Source organism: Anolis sagrei, chromosome 1 (assembly GCF_037176765.1).
Source record: "Anolis sagrei isolate rAnoSag1 chromosome 1, rAnoSag1.mat, whole genome shotgun sequence".
Taxonomy (NCBI): domain Eukaryota; kingdom Metazoa; phylum Chordata; class Lepidosauria; order Squamata; family Dactyloidae; genus Anolis; species Anolis sagrei.
This window is the reverse complement of record NC_090021.1, coordinates 123,693,195-123,711,820: the sequence shown is the minus strand read 5'-3', so window position 1 is coordinate 123,711,820 and position 18,626 is coordinate 123,693,195. Positions and strand designations below refer to the sequence as shown.

At 39.3% G+C, this 18,626-nt stretch overlaps 1 protein-coding gene across 2 annotated transcripts in view; it reads left to right on the top strand.

Annotated features, from left to right (window-relative positions):
* Positions 1 to 18,626, top strand: part of CSMD1 (CUB and Sushi multiple domains 1) — a 1,217,927-nt gene that overhangs the window by 871,490 nt on the left and 327,811 nt on the right. For both annotated transcript variants that reach the window (XM_067468320.1, XM_060788521.2), the window contains exon 10: positions 2,948 to 3,069. In XM_067468320.1, the coding sequence (XP_067324421.1) occupies positions 2,948 to 3,069 (122 nt within the window). The remainder of the gene's footprint in view (positions 1 to 2,947; positions 3,070 to 18,626) is intronic.

Genomic DNA, 18,626 nt, shown 5'->3' with positions numbered 1-18,626 from the left:
GACCCCAGTGGCTTTAAATATTTTGAATGTGAGCACAAGAAAAAAACAGATCAACCTGAGTGCTGGAAAGCGATGTTCTATGTTCTCTCCTGTGGAAAAGACCTTACATTTTCATACATACATATACATACAGACATCACAGCTGTGTTAGTTACACATTTTAAAAAAGACTACAAAAATATAGAATTGGTGATGAATGGATTAGTCAACCTTTGTTCTGTGCAACCTTTAGATTGTTCTCAGTCCATTTATTTCTATACAATTTCAGACGCTCCTGAGATTTATTGCTCTGCTTTACTCAAAAAATCCCAAGAGGACATAAATCTATATTATATCAGTCAGAAATAATTGAGTTTTATAACTGGCAATGCAATGTGTAAACTCTACTTGGAAATAAGCCAACTGAATTGAGCAAGACTTAATTCTAAGAAAATGTACATAGCTTTGTAATCTAAAACAAAACTTCTTAAACTCTGGGTCGTGATGCGATTGGGGGGTCCCCTAACTGAAAAACTTGTGCAGCTTGCTACCTAGTAGCCATTTTAGACTTTTGCATGAATCCAGAGGGCGGAAGAAAGCCAACAGACTATACTTGAGACTGCAAGCCAAGCATGCCAACATGACACAAAAATGTTGCAGATGCTCTACATTTTGCAGTATCAAATAGCAAGCCAAGATTTAATTCTTTATGTAACCCCCCCCCCCCCAGCATATCCATCGTATTAGTAGGCAAATTTGCTTTCATTTTTAATAAATGAATATATATATATATATATATCAAATAATTGGTTTACAATACATTTTATTATTATTTGTTATCACTAAATGTTTGATTTGTATGCCTACTTTATATACCTATATTTCCTGAAATTGTCTTAAGTTTCTCAGGCAAAGAAAGGGTCATGAGTGGAAAAAGTTTAAGAAGCCCTGGTCTATGAGAGTGTTCATGTTTATAGCATTTGATGAGTATCTGTGGTGTTAATATGTTCTGGTTTTATCTTAAACCATGCCTAGTAAGACGATATTTTATCTGTTTAATAGATAAGTAGTCTTAAAACTTTGATTTTCAATGGAGGATCATTAATATTTTAGGAATTACTTCTCTTGATATCTATCCAGTTTATTCACCTTTTAAATAAAGAAACAAATTAGAAGGTAGTATATATATTCTAGACCCCAACTGTGTTCTTAATTCTGGCTTTTGTCAGAACTCATTCTAGATAAATTGCCCAAAATTTGCATCCGTGTTTTACTTGCAGAAATTGAAGCAATATTACTATCTTGCTGTCACTTGAACAGGCACCATGACTTTGTGTACATATAGTCATAAAGTTATTTCTAATGTGAAACATGTGAAATGAAAAAAATCTATTATAAAGTTTCCCTGGATGAATAGTTGACATCCATAAAAGCCTAGGTGTCCAAAAAGAAGCAATGTTTGATTTGACATTTGTGTTTAACTGTGTAATCCATTTATATTTTAAAAGAATATGATGCAATCCAGTGATTATATGTAGGACAAATGTGGAAAAGACTCTAATCATAGGACATTTTTGCGAGAAGATTTTTAGCTCTCTGATTAGGATTTAAAGGGGAATTCACTTCACCAACATTTTAAAAAACACATTTACTTGATATTGCTCCTCCCAGATTGAACATGAAGAGATATAATTTATGTTCAAAATCCAGGGTCACAGTGTCTTCAATGAACAGAAAAAAAGTCTTTAACAACATGCACAAATTTACATTTGGCTACAGTGAATTGGTGTTATTAATTCAAAATGACTTTTCAAATTAAATTAGATGTATCCATGGAATCAAATACCGCTGAGTGCAATTAATAAATTTCAGCTTTACTCACATCACCAAGGCTACTGACACTTTTAATTCTTCATGTCCTCAACATATTAGAAAACGACATATGTATTCTTAGTTAAATAGAACCTTGTTGGGCATCATATAGTGAATAAAAATGTTGATAACTGTTGAAAAAGATATGAGGATCAGAGTTAAGTGGGCATTGCAAAATTTTTGTTCTCATGGGTTAAAACAGGCAATGAACAATAGGAAACACTTCACATCAGTGAGAGCCTGGAAGTTACATGTTTCCTCACATATAGAAAAAACTCCATTTGTGTTTTCATTGGTTTATTGCTTGGTTTCATGCTCAGATTCCTAAACAATAATAATGTAAACAGATTGATGTTTTGTTGGGCCACATATTGTACTTAGGATCTCATCACACAGCCACTGTTGCCGGGGATGGTGCTCCTCTTTGCTGCGAGGCATGCTGGCAGAACATTCACATGGAGAGAAGCGAGGAGCACATGTAGTGCGCACAGCTTCCACCCCCCCCCCCCTCCAATGAATCTGGCAACACAAAAGGTTTCCCATGTTGCCAGATCCATGCCAGATCCATGGGGGGAAGCCATGCGCAGTACGTGCACTCCTCGCTTCACTCCATGTGATCGTGCTGCCAGCCAGCGAGGCAAGATGAGAGGGGCCCATGCCTCACCCTGAAGAGGAGCATCACCGCTGGCTGCTGCCAGCCATTTGACAAGGTTGTTAGTTTGTGCTGAAAATGAATCATGTTTTTCACATACCAACATTCTCCAATAGTCATACGAAAGCAAAGCAAACAAAAACAAAGAACTCTGATTATCCAGCTGTTTTGAAACTAAAGATCTAAGTCAATTATAAAAAGCTTACTGTCAACAGTTCCACTACTACTACTACTACTACTACTACTACCAAGTTTTGTCACTGATTTTCATTTTAATTAGAGATTGTTGACACTCTCTAATTACTGGATAATGATAAACTAAGGTGGTCAGAATGCATTCTATAAATAGGTGAAATAGACTAAAATATTGTCTAATGTCTTCTTTATAAATAATATTCATGTCCATAGTGGTTGTTGTCATTTTGATCTTTTTTATGCTTCTAGCCAGAACATGTGGCTCCAACCTCCGTGGACCAAGTGGGATTATTACATCACCCAATTATCCTGTACAGTATGAAGACAATGCACATTGTGTGTGGGTTATAACAACCCTTGATCCAGAAAAGGTATGCTTCCTATCTCTGTAGGTATTTACATGTGATTAATGAAAATGTAAAACTAAGACATTGATATCTGTTGTCCATAAGTGTTGGTTAAAATTTCCTGTTTCAGCCAGTTTCTTAGCAGTAATGCCCACAGAGTAAATAAGGCTGAGAGAGCGTTGTACAAGTTTTATTCATAAAATATGTCTAATACACCACTAGGAAAAATATGGGAAATATTATTTGCATATTATATTACATCAATATTTCAATAAGCATGTTAGGTAGCAATACAGTTTATAGATTTGCTTTGTCATTCAGTAGTTTCTGGTCCAGATTTCCAACTGCATGAGTAAACAATTTTTTTTGGATGTATTTAGATTTAAGAACTCAGAACGTTAAGTAGTGTTATTTGCATAGCATGCATTTGGGTTCAGTAATATTGTCAAAAATTACACCGCACAGCATTTCTGAGCTTTGCTGAGGCTGTTCATAGAAATACACTAGTTTTTAGTGTAATGATTGTTTAAGTGTATTACATAGATGCTACATCTTCATCAGAACAAATCAAAGGATTATGAAATACTTTAAGATATTGGTTTTTAAGCTAAAATGTTTCCACTATATTTAAATGATGTTTAAAATAAATTTGCCTGTGATGTCATTCAGTGTAGATGTGGCTTGTGAGATTTCAGAGCTGAAATCTACGATTTGAGAATGGTGGTGCTGCAAGTGTGATGTTACAAGGGGCAACTCACAGAAATAGTCTTAAGAATTATCCATTAAGCATCAGCCACATTTGTTCAGCATATGCAATAAAAAAACTCAAGTTATCTACCAATTTTCTAATAAAGATTTCACTGTCTTGTGAGTTAAAGATAATTTCATTTGGTTTTCAATGGTTTTTCTATGGATTATTGTATTTCTTGACCGTGTAGGACATTTATTCTATGTTTTGGTTTTAAGGTGTTTTTTTTAATATAAATATGCCTGTAGTTGTTATCTATGAACTGTTAAATGCACATTTTACAGAAGGGTATTTTGTACCAAGCAGACTATGGCTATTTGCAGACTGACAACCTCTTCACTCTGCCCCCTTTGCACTTGCCTGTGAAAGGGAAAGTGTGTGGGGTGGCTCATGGTGCCCCATGCGCCCTCCCTCCTGCCCCATCATATAGGAGAAAGGGCAGCAATGTGTGTTACCCCATCAATCTTTCCCCATCATATGGTGAAAAGGAGAGGAAACACTACATCAAGGGAACCACTGACTGCATAGGGAAGCTCATGAAGAAACATAAGCTACAAACTATCTATAGTCCCAGTAAGAAATTTCAACAAATGCTACGTTCAGTGAAAGACAAGAGAGATCCTCTCACCTCTGAAGGAGTCTACTGTATACCATGTAGCTATGGGCACAAGTCTACACAGGACCACCAAACGCAGCCCCCAAACATAAATCAAGGAATATGAAAGCTACTGCAGACTAATTCAACCAGAGAAGTCAGCCATAGCAGAGCACCCGTTGAACCCACCTGGACACAGCATATTATTTGAGAACACAGAAATGGTGGACCACTCTAACAGCCACTATGTCAGACTACACAGAGAAGCCACTGAAATCCACAAGTATGTGGACAATTTCAACGGAAAGGAGAAAATCATGAAAATGAACAAAATTTTAAAAAACTCAAAAATCAGGGCAGTAAATAAAGAACATTACCCAGAAAACAGGGGATTCCAGACAGGAAACAATCAGGGCCAGCTAACACCTCCCAACAAAGGATTCCCCCAGGCAGGAAGCGGACAGACGTTGGAACTGCTAGGCTATTTAATGTTAATCAAGGTGACCAATTGCAACATTCACATTTGCTTCAAATAGATAAGAGTTCTTTCTCTCACCCTGGACATTTCACAGATATATAAACCCCACTTGCCTGGTTTTCAACAGTCGTCACAACCTGTGAGGAAGCCTGCCATAGAAATGAGTGAAACGTCAGGAGAGTACGCATCTGGAACATGGCCATGAAAAATTCACAGCAGCCCACTTTGCTTCCTATAGTGGAGTGTCTTGCAATGCTTACCCTCCACTTTGGGAAGAATGTGAGTGGGGCCAAGCAAGCGTTATCTGATGATGCTTGGAAGGCCCAGTCTAAAAGAAGGGGGAAAGGGCACAAAAAGCCCTCTGTAAAGAGCTTCCTAGATTTTGACCTGTGAATCCCACAGAGAAGTCAATCAGAATACACCAGATCCCGTGGCCCAGACCGAATTAGAAGGGACTACAAGGCATGCTCTGGCAGTTGCTGCTTGGCTTTGCATTGTTCGTGTTTGCTTTATAAATTCAAGGACAGAGCCATTCTGAAACTGCATTCTAAAATTGGGGTAGACCAAAAGTTGATCACACATTTTCATTGAACTTGTAAAGAAGGATTATAAAATAGATTGCTGTTGTGTGTTACAGAATTGCAAGGCAAGGACACTTCTCTCTTTAATGTGCTGTATTTGCTATACTGTCAAGATAGGTTATTGAGATAGGTTCTTGACACAAGCTGCATTTGTTATGTTATTGGCCCAACACTGTATAAAGATAGAAGAATTCCGTGCTCCATAATTTTCTTGAAAACCTATTCTAAACATGCCTCTTTTCGATATGTCATGAAAATTTTTTTCTAAGTTCCAACATGTCTTAGTTGAAGAGGAACCAAACACCAAATTTTTAAAAGGATGGAATTTTGTAGAGATCTACTGCATTCAGTAAATCGAGACATCTTCATGCTATGATAGATATGTGTAGTCTGAAGAAAACGTTCTCTAAGAAATTGGTTTTGCAATTTCAGTTGCTCCCAAATATAGGAAGAACCAAGTTTAGCTAACATTTCAGAAACATCTTACAAGATTAGCTTACATTGTAAGAAAGTGGAAAAGCAATGGGTTACTGAAAAACCTGACAACTGGACACCAATTATCATTTATAGTCACTTGATGATTTGCATCTCAGTCGTATATAAGCCAAATCAGCAGTCATTTCCTTTGTCTACATCATTAAGCATCTGCTGATTTTCCCAATTGCATTATCTTTTACTGTACAACGGTAATGAGATGTTTTGTGTGTTTGTTCTGTACCTGGTTTGTATATTTTCTTTTAATGTTCTTGCTTATTTGGAACACACACCACCAGTGTTCTTCCTCTGGGTCCTCCTAATAGATCTGCTGATCACAATCCTATGGAGCTTTGCTGTCTGCAAATCTGGGCTTTAGAAAGGCAGTTGTCTTCCTCCCCTTCCTGCCGGGCTCATTTGGATTGTACTGCAGGTGTTTTAATTTGCAGTTAATTCCTCAGGATGTTCTCCTTCACTCCTTTGTGATCTAGTTCTTGTTTTTAAAATACCATATTTGGATAATTTCCCAAATTGATCATTAGTTGTTACCAGGGTTGCATTTATCAGTGTTCAAACTATATGTCTAGTTTGTTTTCAACATGCCTTTCTATCACCTACTGTTTTGGTTCATTCCTCTATGTGAACCTAAGGTGCCCTGCTGTTTTGATCATTCAGTACAAAATGCACTAAACACTTAGATTCTCCTTTTCAGTCAAGGGCATATCGGAGGGAGGGGGGTAGTAGTACTCTGAGTGATGTAGTGCAATACTGCCTTGAAAGCTTAAATATGAGTGTTACAGAGTCTGTAAAGTGCAGGTAACTCTTAATCGGATGTTCTATTTGTAGTTCTGTCTAAAATCATTACTAGCTGCACCTGGAATATGTAATTCAAGAAAATTCTGAGAGTTTGAATAATTTGTCTTTTCCTTGGTTAAGTTCACAAATTGATTGTTACTGCCTCATCACACTAGAGAATGAATCCACTTAAAATCTGGTTTCTGCCTCCTGCAGAATTCTGGGGTTTGTAGTTTAGTGAGGCTGATAAAGGCTCCCCCCTCTTTCTTTTTCCTTCCATTTCCCCCAGCATCATGATTTTCTCTCAATATTAAGAGAGGATATCTGGGGAGATGACAGCATAGACTTTTGAGGACACAAGGAGAATAATTTCTCCTGCGCCTTGCACCAAGCTGGGAAACTTATCTGAGTTCTGTTGATCTATCCTTTTGTCCTTGCTTAGCTTGTCTTTTTGCACATTGGCAGTCCTTCGTATGACTGGAAACCTTATAAAAGCAGTGTTTATAGTTACATAATGCTCACTATTAACATCATGAGTATACTTGTATTTTTGACCACATGTCAGCAACCTTGCAGGTAGTGTTTAACACTGAGCTGGCAAAAATAGATTATTTTGTTACCCATGTTTTAACAAAATAATTCTTTGTTAGGACTAAATTACTCCTTAAATTATGATAAACATTTGATCTTAGGTCCTTAATTCAACATAATGTAGATGGAATAACATTATTTTTCCTTTTGTTACTCTTATTGAACAAGCAACAGCATTGATAGAAAAAAAATCCAAATTTTGCAGTACCAAAAATATTCAAGATTTTCAACTCACACAAATCCCAGGATTCAAAAGAGGAAACAGACACCTTCCATAAAAATTAGTATGAGACTTAACTTCTTGTGCCTTGTTTACCAAAAGTAGAACACGTCTGTGACAAATAGTGAGCCTTGGGGCAGACCATATGTCTCTTTCAGTGCTGCCACCCACATATGCTCTGAAATTGTCATTCTATAGAACAGGTTTCTGAATTTTAACAGTTTAGCATGTCATGAAATAAGAGAAGGCTTTATAAAAGATTAAGATATCAAGCGGTTTTATACACTGGTGCTAAGTTTGACTACAAATAAGCTAACCGAAGGACTCCTTACTAGACTGGTGGCTTGAGGTGGGTTATAGAATTATTAAAACCCATAAACATTGCAAAACTACTACAACTCCACATATTAAAATGTATTTCTATAAAAGTTACATTTTAAACTATATTTCTATAAAATACATATTAAAATTCAAAAAACAGATTAAACAAAAAACACATATTTCAAATTCATACCTAAAGCAAGGCTGGTGGGGACGAGGAGCAGGGCCTTCTCAGTGGTGGCCCCCCACCTGTGGAACTCACTCCCAGTGGATATCAGGGCATCGACATCACTCCTGTCCTTTAGGAGAAAGACAAAGACGTGGTTGTGGGACCAGGCCTTCGGGCAGTCTGCTAACTAGATAGGACAACCAGGCAATTAGGACCGGCAGGACTGATATATGTGGACTGATAAATGTGGAAGAAAACTCTGAACCATGAGATAGCGAACACTGACTGGCAAGAAGGAAGAAGCGGTTGTATCGGTTTGTATGAAATTTTACTGGTTTTATTGGTTTTAACGGGTTTAGATGCAATGTATTGTTGTTGTTGTTGTTTGCTAATTTGTTATTTTGTTTTATTGCTTATTATTGTGTATTATGTATGCTATGGGCATCGAATTGTGCCTTGGATGTGTAAGCCGCCCTGAGTCCCCTTCGGGGTGAGAAGGGCGGGGTAAAAGTAAACCAAATAAATAAATAATAAATAATAAATAAAGACTGGCTGGGTAGGCCTGCTGGGAGAGATAAGTCTTTATATGTTTTTAAAACTCTGACAGCTATTCTGACTGTTGGTGCTCTACTGGCAGGTCGATCCACAGTCATGGGGTGGCCAGTGAAAAGATTGTCTGTGTGGTGGTTGCCAGTTGGGTTCTGGCATGCTGGAGCAGACCCCAGAGGACCTCAGTGTTTGGGGCAGATAGTACAGGAGAAGGCAATCCTTTAGGTAACATAGACCCAATCCATGTAGGGATTTAAAGGTCAAAACCAACACCTTGTACTTTACCCAGAAACTAATTAGCAGCTAGTGGAGTGACTTTAGGAAAGGTGTGATATGCTCACTCCTGGATGTTTCCATAATGAATCTGGTTGCCGTATTTTGAACCAGCCGGAGTTTCCAAACTTGGTACAAAGGTAACCCAATGTAGAGTGCAGAAATCCAATTTTGAGGTCACCAGTGTGTGCACTACCATCTTAAAATGTGGGATTTTATTCAGCTGTGTTGAGGGGGGCCCAGAATATCAAGGCAGAAAATCTCACAATATCTGCTTTGAACTGGAACATATGGCAATGTAGACTCTGCCATATATCAAAGCAGATACTGTTGCATTTTCTGCCTTCGTATTCTGGGTTATATGACTGTGTGGAAGGGTCCTCAAACTTTATTATTAAAGCCATTAAGGACAGTTTCTTGGGTCTCGCGCTCCGCTTTTTGTATTTATTAATCTCAGCCCCCCTCTCCTTTTTTTTAAACACAAGTGTTAACAAAATCCACAGGTAATAGCACAGCCCAACTGAAAAAAATTCTTAGTGTCTTCATTTTTAGGCCTGTTCCTGGGGTTATTTGGGGTGCTGATTCAGAAAATTGAATTGGATAGACCACATCAGCTCTAGATTATTAAATATGGTTTTCTCTGGGTGAGCAGATGGTGATTACTGGACAGCATATGTTCTGTATCAGATACTAGAGCTGATGTGGTCTATCTAATGCAATTTTCTGAACCCACACCCCAAATAACCAAACCGAAGTTAACCAAAAACTGATTTGTAACCCTTTTGGTACTGATGTTGGAGGGTAGTCCCTGGTCAAAGTCATCCCTGCTCAAAAAAGGTTGGGTTTTAGATAGAATAGGATATTGGGAGGCTCTGAGATATAGATAGGGTGCAGCTTTGCGACCCCAAAATAGACTCCAGGGACTGCATGCCTTTCACAATACACTGGGACTGCACTTGCACCATTCTTATTTTACTTAATGCATTATAACTTATACCTCAAGTATTTAAAAAGATTAGCCTAATAGGGATCACCTCCTTGTTTGATACATATCAAGCTTCTAGGTGTATGAAGGAGAAACCGTGGAGGCTGTGACAGACTTCGTATTTCTAGGTGCAAAGATTACTGCAGATGCAGACTGTGGTCAGGAAATCAGAAGACGCTTACTTCTTGGGAGGAGAGCAATGTCCAGTCTCGATAAAATAGTGAAGAGTAGAGACATCAGACTGGCAACAAAGATCCGCCTAGTCAAAGCCATGGTATTCCCTGTAGTAACCTACGGATGTGAGAGCTGGACCTTAGGGAAGGCTGAGCGAAGGAAGATAGATGCTTTTGAGCTGTGGTGTTGGAGGAAAGTGCTGAGAGTGCCTTGGACTGCGAGAAGATCCAACCAGTCCATCCTCCAGGAAATAAAGCCCGACTGCTCACTGGAGGGAAAGATACTAGAGACAAAGTTGAAGTACTTTGGCCACATCATGAGGAGACAGGAAAGCCTAGAGAAGACAATTATGCTGGGGAAAGTGGAAGGCAAAAGGAAGAGGGGCCGACCAAGGGCAAGATGGATGGATGGCATCCTTGAAGTGACTGGACTGACCTTGAGGGAGCTGGGGGTGGTAACGGCCGACAGGGAGCTCTGGCGTGGGCTGGTCCATGAGGTCACGAAGAGTCGGAGACGACTGAACGAATGAACAACAACAACAGGTGTATGAAGGATAGTAGATATAATGGATTGCTGTGTGCAACTTTATTATGTCACTAACATAGCCATAAAACCACATGATAGAATTCCAATGACATGCAATGGAGCAAAATGCTAGTTGTCCTGTTTTGGATAATGGGCCCTTTTCCTTTTGTTGTTATTGCATGAGGGTAGCCTGTGCCACAAAGATTTGTACTGGTTCACATCATGAGACTGTTGTACAAAAACCACAATGGTTGTTCCACTTATTCAATGAACCCAATGGTGCAGCTATAGCAATGCTTCCTCTTGGAGGCACGGCAATTGCAGATTGTCACAATTCTAAAATGTGGGATCATGTGTTTTTGTGAAAATGCTGTTTTCAGTGCAGAAACCACTAAGTGTGAATTTTGTTCTGAAAAATCCTTTGTAAATTGGCTTTGAAGATTATGTGTTTTTCAGAATCTTTCTCATAATTGGAAGAAAATTGCTAAAATTACTCACTGTTTCCTTTGGGGGGGGGGGGCAGTGAAGAGTTGCAACAGGATGGCATTAGGACACCGGCCTGTGCTTTTAAATACTTTCTTCTTGCCCTTGTATTTGCTTCAGCAGTTCTGTGGTACCTTTGATCTGCCAACCATTAAATATTTTCTGAAGCTGATGTAAATTAATCACTAAATAAGTCAGATGCTATTTTTCTTATTATAATCCTCCTAGTGTAAGATTAAGAAAGCAGACATGCCCTTTACTAGGCATACTAAAGTTCTTGAAACAACTCAAATAAATACTTTTTAGAGCAAGTATCTTCAGTCATTTGCTCTCCAATGATTAATTTATACATGGAATACTATAAAGCTTCCCAATTTGGCCCTAGGTGCTGGAGTTGTTCTAATGTTTAATCTCTAAAAGATGATAAATTGCTAAGCAGATAACTGAATTTGAATATTTGTTTCTGAATACTTATTAAGATGACATCTGGTGCAGTCTTAACTAGAAGGAGTGATTATGCAAAAAAGCATCAAGACCTATTCTGAATGCAAGTCCTTAGGAATGTTAAATATTTTTGGTCAATGTATGCAGCTGTGGTAACAATAAATTATTCATTGAGTTTTCTTCTTTTTTTATTTTGTGCATTTTCAGTTATTCTCATTTTTTTTCCTTTACACATGATGGCCTTCCTCTGCTTTAGTTATGGTTTACACTTCCCATAAGCTTCTTTCAAAATCTTTGCCCCATGTGTGAAATCTTCAATCACATTGCTCTCCTCTTTCTCAAAATTCACCTTCTGTGATGTATTAAAAAGAACTGGCTGGTGATAATGGTTAGATAAGTGGGCCAGTGGAGAGTTCTCAAAAAGGAGGCATGAAAGAAATGCTAATTTATTTAGGACAAAATCTTTGACTTGCTCAATTTATTATTATTTTTTAACACGCAATGCTGTAGGAATTCTACAGCTTGGGGAACTGGAACTAATAGGGAAAACAAAACAAAAAGCTCACTAAGCCTTTACATCAAAAATTAGTGTCAGCACCTAATTTAATGAATTCTCGTGAGAAAATTGTTAGACGGAAATCATTAATTTAAATATAAAAAGACACTAGGGATAGTATTATAAGATGGATGGCCTAGAGCCAAGGAATGTATGCCACATCATGGTAAGAGAACAGCCGTCAGATCCAAAATTTACTAGTGGAGAGAAACCTCATTGAGATTGATTCAGTTATTGTACCTAGTGAGAGCATTTGGGGGTGCTGTCATCTCAAGAGATTTCTGATTGATAAATGAAAAGTATGAATGAGACAATCCACATCAAATCTCTTCACACTCTACCACCCTATGTCTTCACATTGGTCTGGAAGTTCCCCCAAGTTTTTGGATCAGAGTTCCAGGAAATATAAGTTTAGCAAAAATCAGCACCTCCGTTCTGTCATTTTTTTTCCTCCATAGAATCAGAGTTTTCCCCCACATTAGAATAGTATCAGCTTTAGCAACAACTCTCTTCGCTTTCTCTGTTGGTTTGCTTTTTGTGGAGAGTAACTAATTCAAGAATTATGTCCAATCAGTAGGGACAGTATACTAATGGACATGAGAGTGGATCTTCTGTGCTGGTGCACCATGGGGGTAGAATACCCCTGTCCTTAGAGGTGCAGTTGGTACCAGTGCTGATCTCATGTCAATGCCAAGGTAAAACTCTTATTAAATTCATTCAGATCCATGCATATGTGTTTTTTAAGACTGTCCTGTCTTTATGTGTCAGATCATCTTATATGTTTGTTGTAAATTGTTTTAGAATGTTTATATTTGTTTGATCACATACTACCCCGAGATATCAATAACATCATCCTCATCATCATCATCATCATCATCACCGTCATCAAGTATTCAGGAATGTGGTGAGTAAAGTGTAGTACAAAATGGTTCACTCTCTGTACCCCTTAATTCTATTTCAAGTGAAGACACTACATTACAGTAATACAATAGAACATTTTATCCAATGTGTGCAAGTAAGCAATCATTGTGTGTATATGTGAAAAGGGGCTACAGGATAACCCTGACCAATACACACATATACATACAATTTATGAACCAACAAATAGAGGACAACATGTTTTATTGGTTTCCTAACACAAAATTGTTTAGGTAAATGTTAGACCTATCCAATTATGGTGTCAAAGACACATTAAGTGGAATAATGTGTTCAGTTATCAGCCAGTCTGTCTCTGACAGATGTAGACAAATTGCTGTACTGCCATTAATTATCAGTAATAGCAAGGCAATTGGACAGATTTAATGCCCAAAATTGCTTGGATGCAAAAACAAAAAAGAGCAAAAATCCCACAAACAGAGACAAAATGAAAAATGGTATAAAATTAAAAGAGAAACTATAGATTAAAGATGCTATTCAAAACTTGTGGTACAGAACAAGGTCAAATTTGCAAGACCTCCCAGTCTCCCTCTTTCCATCCTTGGAGGGGAAAAGGTACTAAAGTATATTACTTCTTACACTTGCTTCTTTAAACCAAAGCAACCATTCTGTTTCTCAATATTCTGTCCTAACGGTGACTTCTTGCTGTGAGTGTAAATTATATGTAAGGATAAAGCAAATATTCTGATACACCCATTTCTTTAAGATCAATCTTGTTTTTCATGATGTATGCAGTCAGAATAATACCTCTGAATCCAACAAAAAAAATACTGGATCCAAATTAGAACAATTAGGCTTTAATCCATATGTAATTTCGCTCATGTAAATTTGGGAAGCCCGAAGTTGTCAGATTGGGCACATCTACACTCATAATTGAAGCGAGCCTTGGAGGTGGAAGAGTCCCAACTACATTAAACATGTTAGCTATCTTAGAAAAACCCCTCTTCTCTACCACACCAGTTGCAACATACCCACTTTAGTTATAGCAGTCCTTTTCAGCCTGGCTTCACCTCTATGAAAGTGTTGGGACACTGGGGAAATAATGTATCACAATTAGGGCAAATCTCTTCTGAAGGGGGCTTCCTGGATGAAAGAAGGAGGAGTACCAAGATGATGGACCTCAGCTTGAGATAGAGGCCTATCCCAGGCATCAACACTTCATCCTTTCAAACAACATGCTACATATAATATTATGTATAAGTGTAGACATTTTAGTCAAAAAATCAACTCCCAAAACCTTCATTGACCTACTGAAGTGACATGTTGGTGTAAGCACTGCTCTTTATCTCTTTATCAAAAAATTGGAACCATCCCCTTTTCTAAGTAGTGGCCAATGGCAAGAGGGTTGGTCTATCTCGGGAGAGCCTTAAAAGAGTACCAATCCTTTCCACTCTCTCTGCCATGGCACCACTTCTGGTGTTTTTGAATGTGGGACAGGAAAATAGCAGTGTTGGCAGCTCTTTGACACTTCCCCTCAAAGGACTGGCACTTTCCCCTCTTCATTGAATGATCTTCGACATATCAAAATCAATCATTTTGACCCCAAAACCTGGCTTTGGATTACACACAAAGTCAACTTATTTTTAAGTATATACAGTAAATTAAAATGACTCCAAGCAAAGCATCCATTCGAAATATGGAGTGCTGAGCTAAATGAAGCCAGCTGGGCTGATCAGTTGTAATTTGAGGCCAAAACTAGCAATGAGCCCAACTCAGACCACAGACAACAGGTCAGTGCAAACTTCTCTTAGTTTTAGCAGTTTCCTTCAGGTGAAGGGAGTGACAATTCCTTTCTCAGCCTTGGACTCTTCTTAGGGATGCTTTTACTTTTTGAACCTCAGACTGCCTGGATCACATTTCTACTCTTAATGCTGTGTAAACCTTGGGACTGGCCTGGTTTTTCCTATTTGTTCCTTTTGACTGTCTGTGTACTAGAGGCACTTGACAACCTCAAATATGACATAATCAGCAGGAGAGACCACTTGGGGTCCTGCTACAACTACTTATCCCAGTGCACCTCACAACTAGTTCAGCACTGGAGTTGTCATTTCTCAGTGCTCTAATCTGCAACACTTTGGAAATGCTTCAGTTGGGGAACTATCTTGCTTTTACTGTAAGTTTCAAGGGTCACATTTAGTTATTCTTGATTGTGAACATGAATCCCAAAAGTTACAAGATCAGAAATCAGGCTAACAATCTTGTAAAAATTGAACAAGATGACTATCTTTGTTTATATCATATACTTTATGAATGCTTGTGACCCACAGTAGTTGTAGTGTATGGAAATGGTGCCTGCTTTGATTACTGAAGAGGTAATGTTCCTAGCTCTATATTAGCTGTTCTTCACACTGAAAATTGGTTTTCAGCCCCAAGAAACACTGAAAAATAAAGAATAGCATTCTTTATAGTACTCAATATGAAAAGGGACCATAGCCTTCAATAAAGTGAAATCTGAACCATGAAGTGGAGAATTATAGAAAAGTACTATACAAAGTGCATTTGATCTTTATGAGTGGGAGATGAAGGTGAATACCAATTTTAAAACAATCTTTGGCTTTGATTGTGATGCATTTCTTTTTTTTTAAAAAAAATGCTTGCTTTGTTATGCTTAGGTCTAAGAGTGTCTTGCATTCAGTCTTGAATATTTAAGACGCAGGTATGCAAACTAAAAATGGTTGATGTCTTTGTCTTTTACTGGTAATTACTTTGCAGTGGCTCCGGTCATTCCTAGAGGGTCGATCTCAGAAGGTGTTACTGGGAGACACCTGCTCAACCCCACAACCTTTGTCTTGTGGAGTTCCTCAGGGTTCAATACTGTCTCCCATGTTGTTCAACATCTACATGAAGCCGCTGGGGGAGATCATCCGGAGTTTCGGGGTACGGTGTCATCTGTACGCGGATGATGTCCAACTCTGTCACTCCTTTCCACCTGCTACTAAGGAGGCTGTCCAGGTCCTGAACCGGTGCTTGGCCGCTGTGACGGTCTGGATGAGGGCGAACAAATTGAAATTGAATCCAGACAAGACAGAGGTACTCCTGGTCAGTCGTAAGGCCGAACAGGGTATAGGGTTACAGCCTGTGTTGGATGGGGTCACACTCCCCTTGAAGACACAGGTTCGCAGCTTGGGTGTGACCCTAAACTCATCACTGAGTCTGGAACCCCAGGTTTCAGAGGTGACCAGGGGAGCATTCGCACAGTTAAAACTCGTGCGCCAGCTGCACCCGTATCTTGGGAAGTCTGTCTTGGCCACGGTAGTCCACGCTTTGATTACATCCCGCTTAGACTACTGCAACGCTCTCTACGTGGGGTTGCTCTTGGAGACTGCCCGGAAGCTTCAAATGGTCCAACGTTCGGCAGCCAGGTTGCTAACAGGAGCGGCACTCAGGGAGCACACCACTCCTCTGTTGAGCCAGCTCCATTGGCTGCCAATCTGCTACTGGGCACAATTCAAGGTGCTGGCTTTAGCCTATAAAGCCCTAAACGGTTCCGGCCCTACTTACCTCTCCGAACGCCTCTCCACCTATGAACCGACTAGGACATTAAGATCGTCTGGGGAGGCCCTGCTCTCGGTCCCTCCTGCATCGCAGGTGCGGTTGGCAGGGACGAGGGACAGGGCCTTCTCGGTGGTGGCCCCTCGGCTGTGGAACGCCCTACCTGTGGACATCAGACAGGCCCCTTCATTGCTGGCATTCCGAAGGAAGGTCAAGACTTGGCTTTACGAACAAGCGTTTGGCTAAATAGTGCAATGAATACACGAAGATGGTACAACTGAACATAGGATTTGGTAAAAGGATTATGATTACGGATTCTGATTTGTTTGCTGAGGCCTATGATAATGATTGTTTGTTCTGGTGTAATTTGTATAATGTGCTTTTAATTGTCTTTTTGATATTGTTGTGATGATCTTTACTGTGTAAACCGCCTTGAGTCGCCATTTCGGCTGAGAAAGGCGGTATAGAAGTAAAGCAAATAAATAAATAAATAAATAAATAAATAAATCTAAACATAATTTTTATCTATCAACTAGCTAGATGGTAAGAGAAAAAATGTCCCGTATGATTATATGAGCAGCAGATTTTTTAAACAATACATACAATTGTTACTAAAAAAAAGAAAAGAAAGTGCCGCTGGATATAAAAGGAATTCATTCAAATATGGCAATATCTATGAAATCTATTAATACATCTGATCAAAGAGTTAGACAGACTAGCACAGAGAAGACTGTAATTTGAAACTTCTGTACAAAATGGATGCATGATTGATTTCCACAGAAAACAGCAACCGAAATCCTCTGTGGCAGTTGTGAATACATAATCTAGAGCAGAGTTGTGAAACCCATTTTCAACAAGGGTCACATCAGCCTAACGGTTCCTTTCTAAGGGCTATTGAATCCATGGATGAGGAATCAATGGATACAGAGGGCCAACTATACCTTTGTATGTATAGTGGTTGGTGCTCTTTAGTTTTTACCCAGTTTGGGTCCCCAGATGTTATTTAACAACAATTCTCATCATTGTTATTAGCTGCCATGTGGGCTAGGGATAATGGGTATCACACCCCAACAGCACTTGTGGCCAAAAAGTGGGGGAAAGGTTAAAGGACATTTTAAAGTCATACATATCCACAAGCAATGTATCTGCATTCAAATCCCACTCCCCTGACTAAACAGAATAAACTTCAGCCTCCAAGATGTTATTGTATCACAACTCCCATCAGCTCTAATCATGATATTTAATGATGATGAATACGGAAGTTGTAGTCCAGCATCCTGAGAACCATATAAAGTAACATGGTGGTCCAAATTCAGACTGCGGGCCATGAGTTTGACACATGTGATCTAGGGTTATGCACTCAGGAAAATCATATGTTCATGATATATTCATAGTACTTAATTTAGAGCAGAGTTTCTCAAACTGGGGGGTCAGGACCCCTTTGCGACCCAAAGGGGTTTCAGAGGGGTCGCCAAAGACTATCAGAAAACATTTATTTATTTATTTCGTATACTTCTACCCCACCCTTCTCAACCCCTGAAAGGGGACTCAGGGCAGCTTACAAAATGGCACAATTTGATGCCTACACAATAATACAATAAACGTATAAAAACAGCAGTTAAACAGTTAAACAATTAAAACAACAATATATATCACAGTCAATAAGCCAATCTCATGCGCAGCGTTTGCCAACTCAGAGTCTGTACTTTGTTCCACATTGTCTATTCCTATCGGTTGTTGCAGTCTTTTATTTATCTGCCAGATTGCCCAAACGCCTGGTCCCACATCCATGTCTTCAATTTCCTTCTAAAGGAAAGGAGGGATGTCGCTGATGTAATTTCCCCGGGGAGTGAATTCCATAGGTGAGGGCCTCCCCAGAGGATCTTATGTTTCTCGTGGTCTTAGGAGCCCCTTTGGCAAAGAAGGCTGAAGAACCCTCTGCCTGCCCTTCTCTTCCTTTTTGGAAACATATGGTGAATCCTCCCACCAAAAGCCGCCCTCTTTTGTGATTGACCAGTCTCTCAGCTGGCCTCTCAGCCAAGGGGAGGGGTGTTTATGAGACTCTAAGCGGGGAAAGGGGGGGAGGTGTGCTTGGCGTATGGCAGTGTGGTGTGCATGTGTGAGGTGAGGGAGAGCATGCGAGGCTGGAGGGAGGCTCATGCCGGCGAGTCTCTTCACGACACGGGGATTCT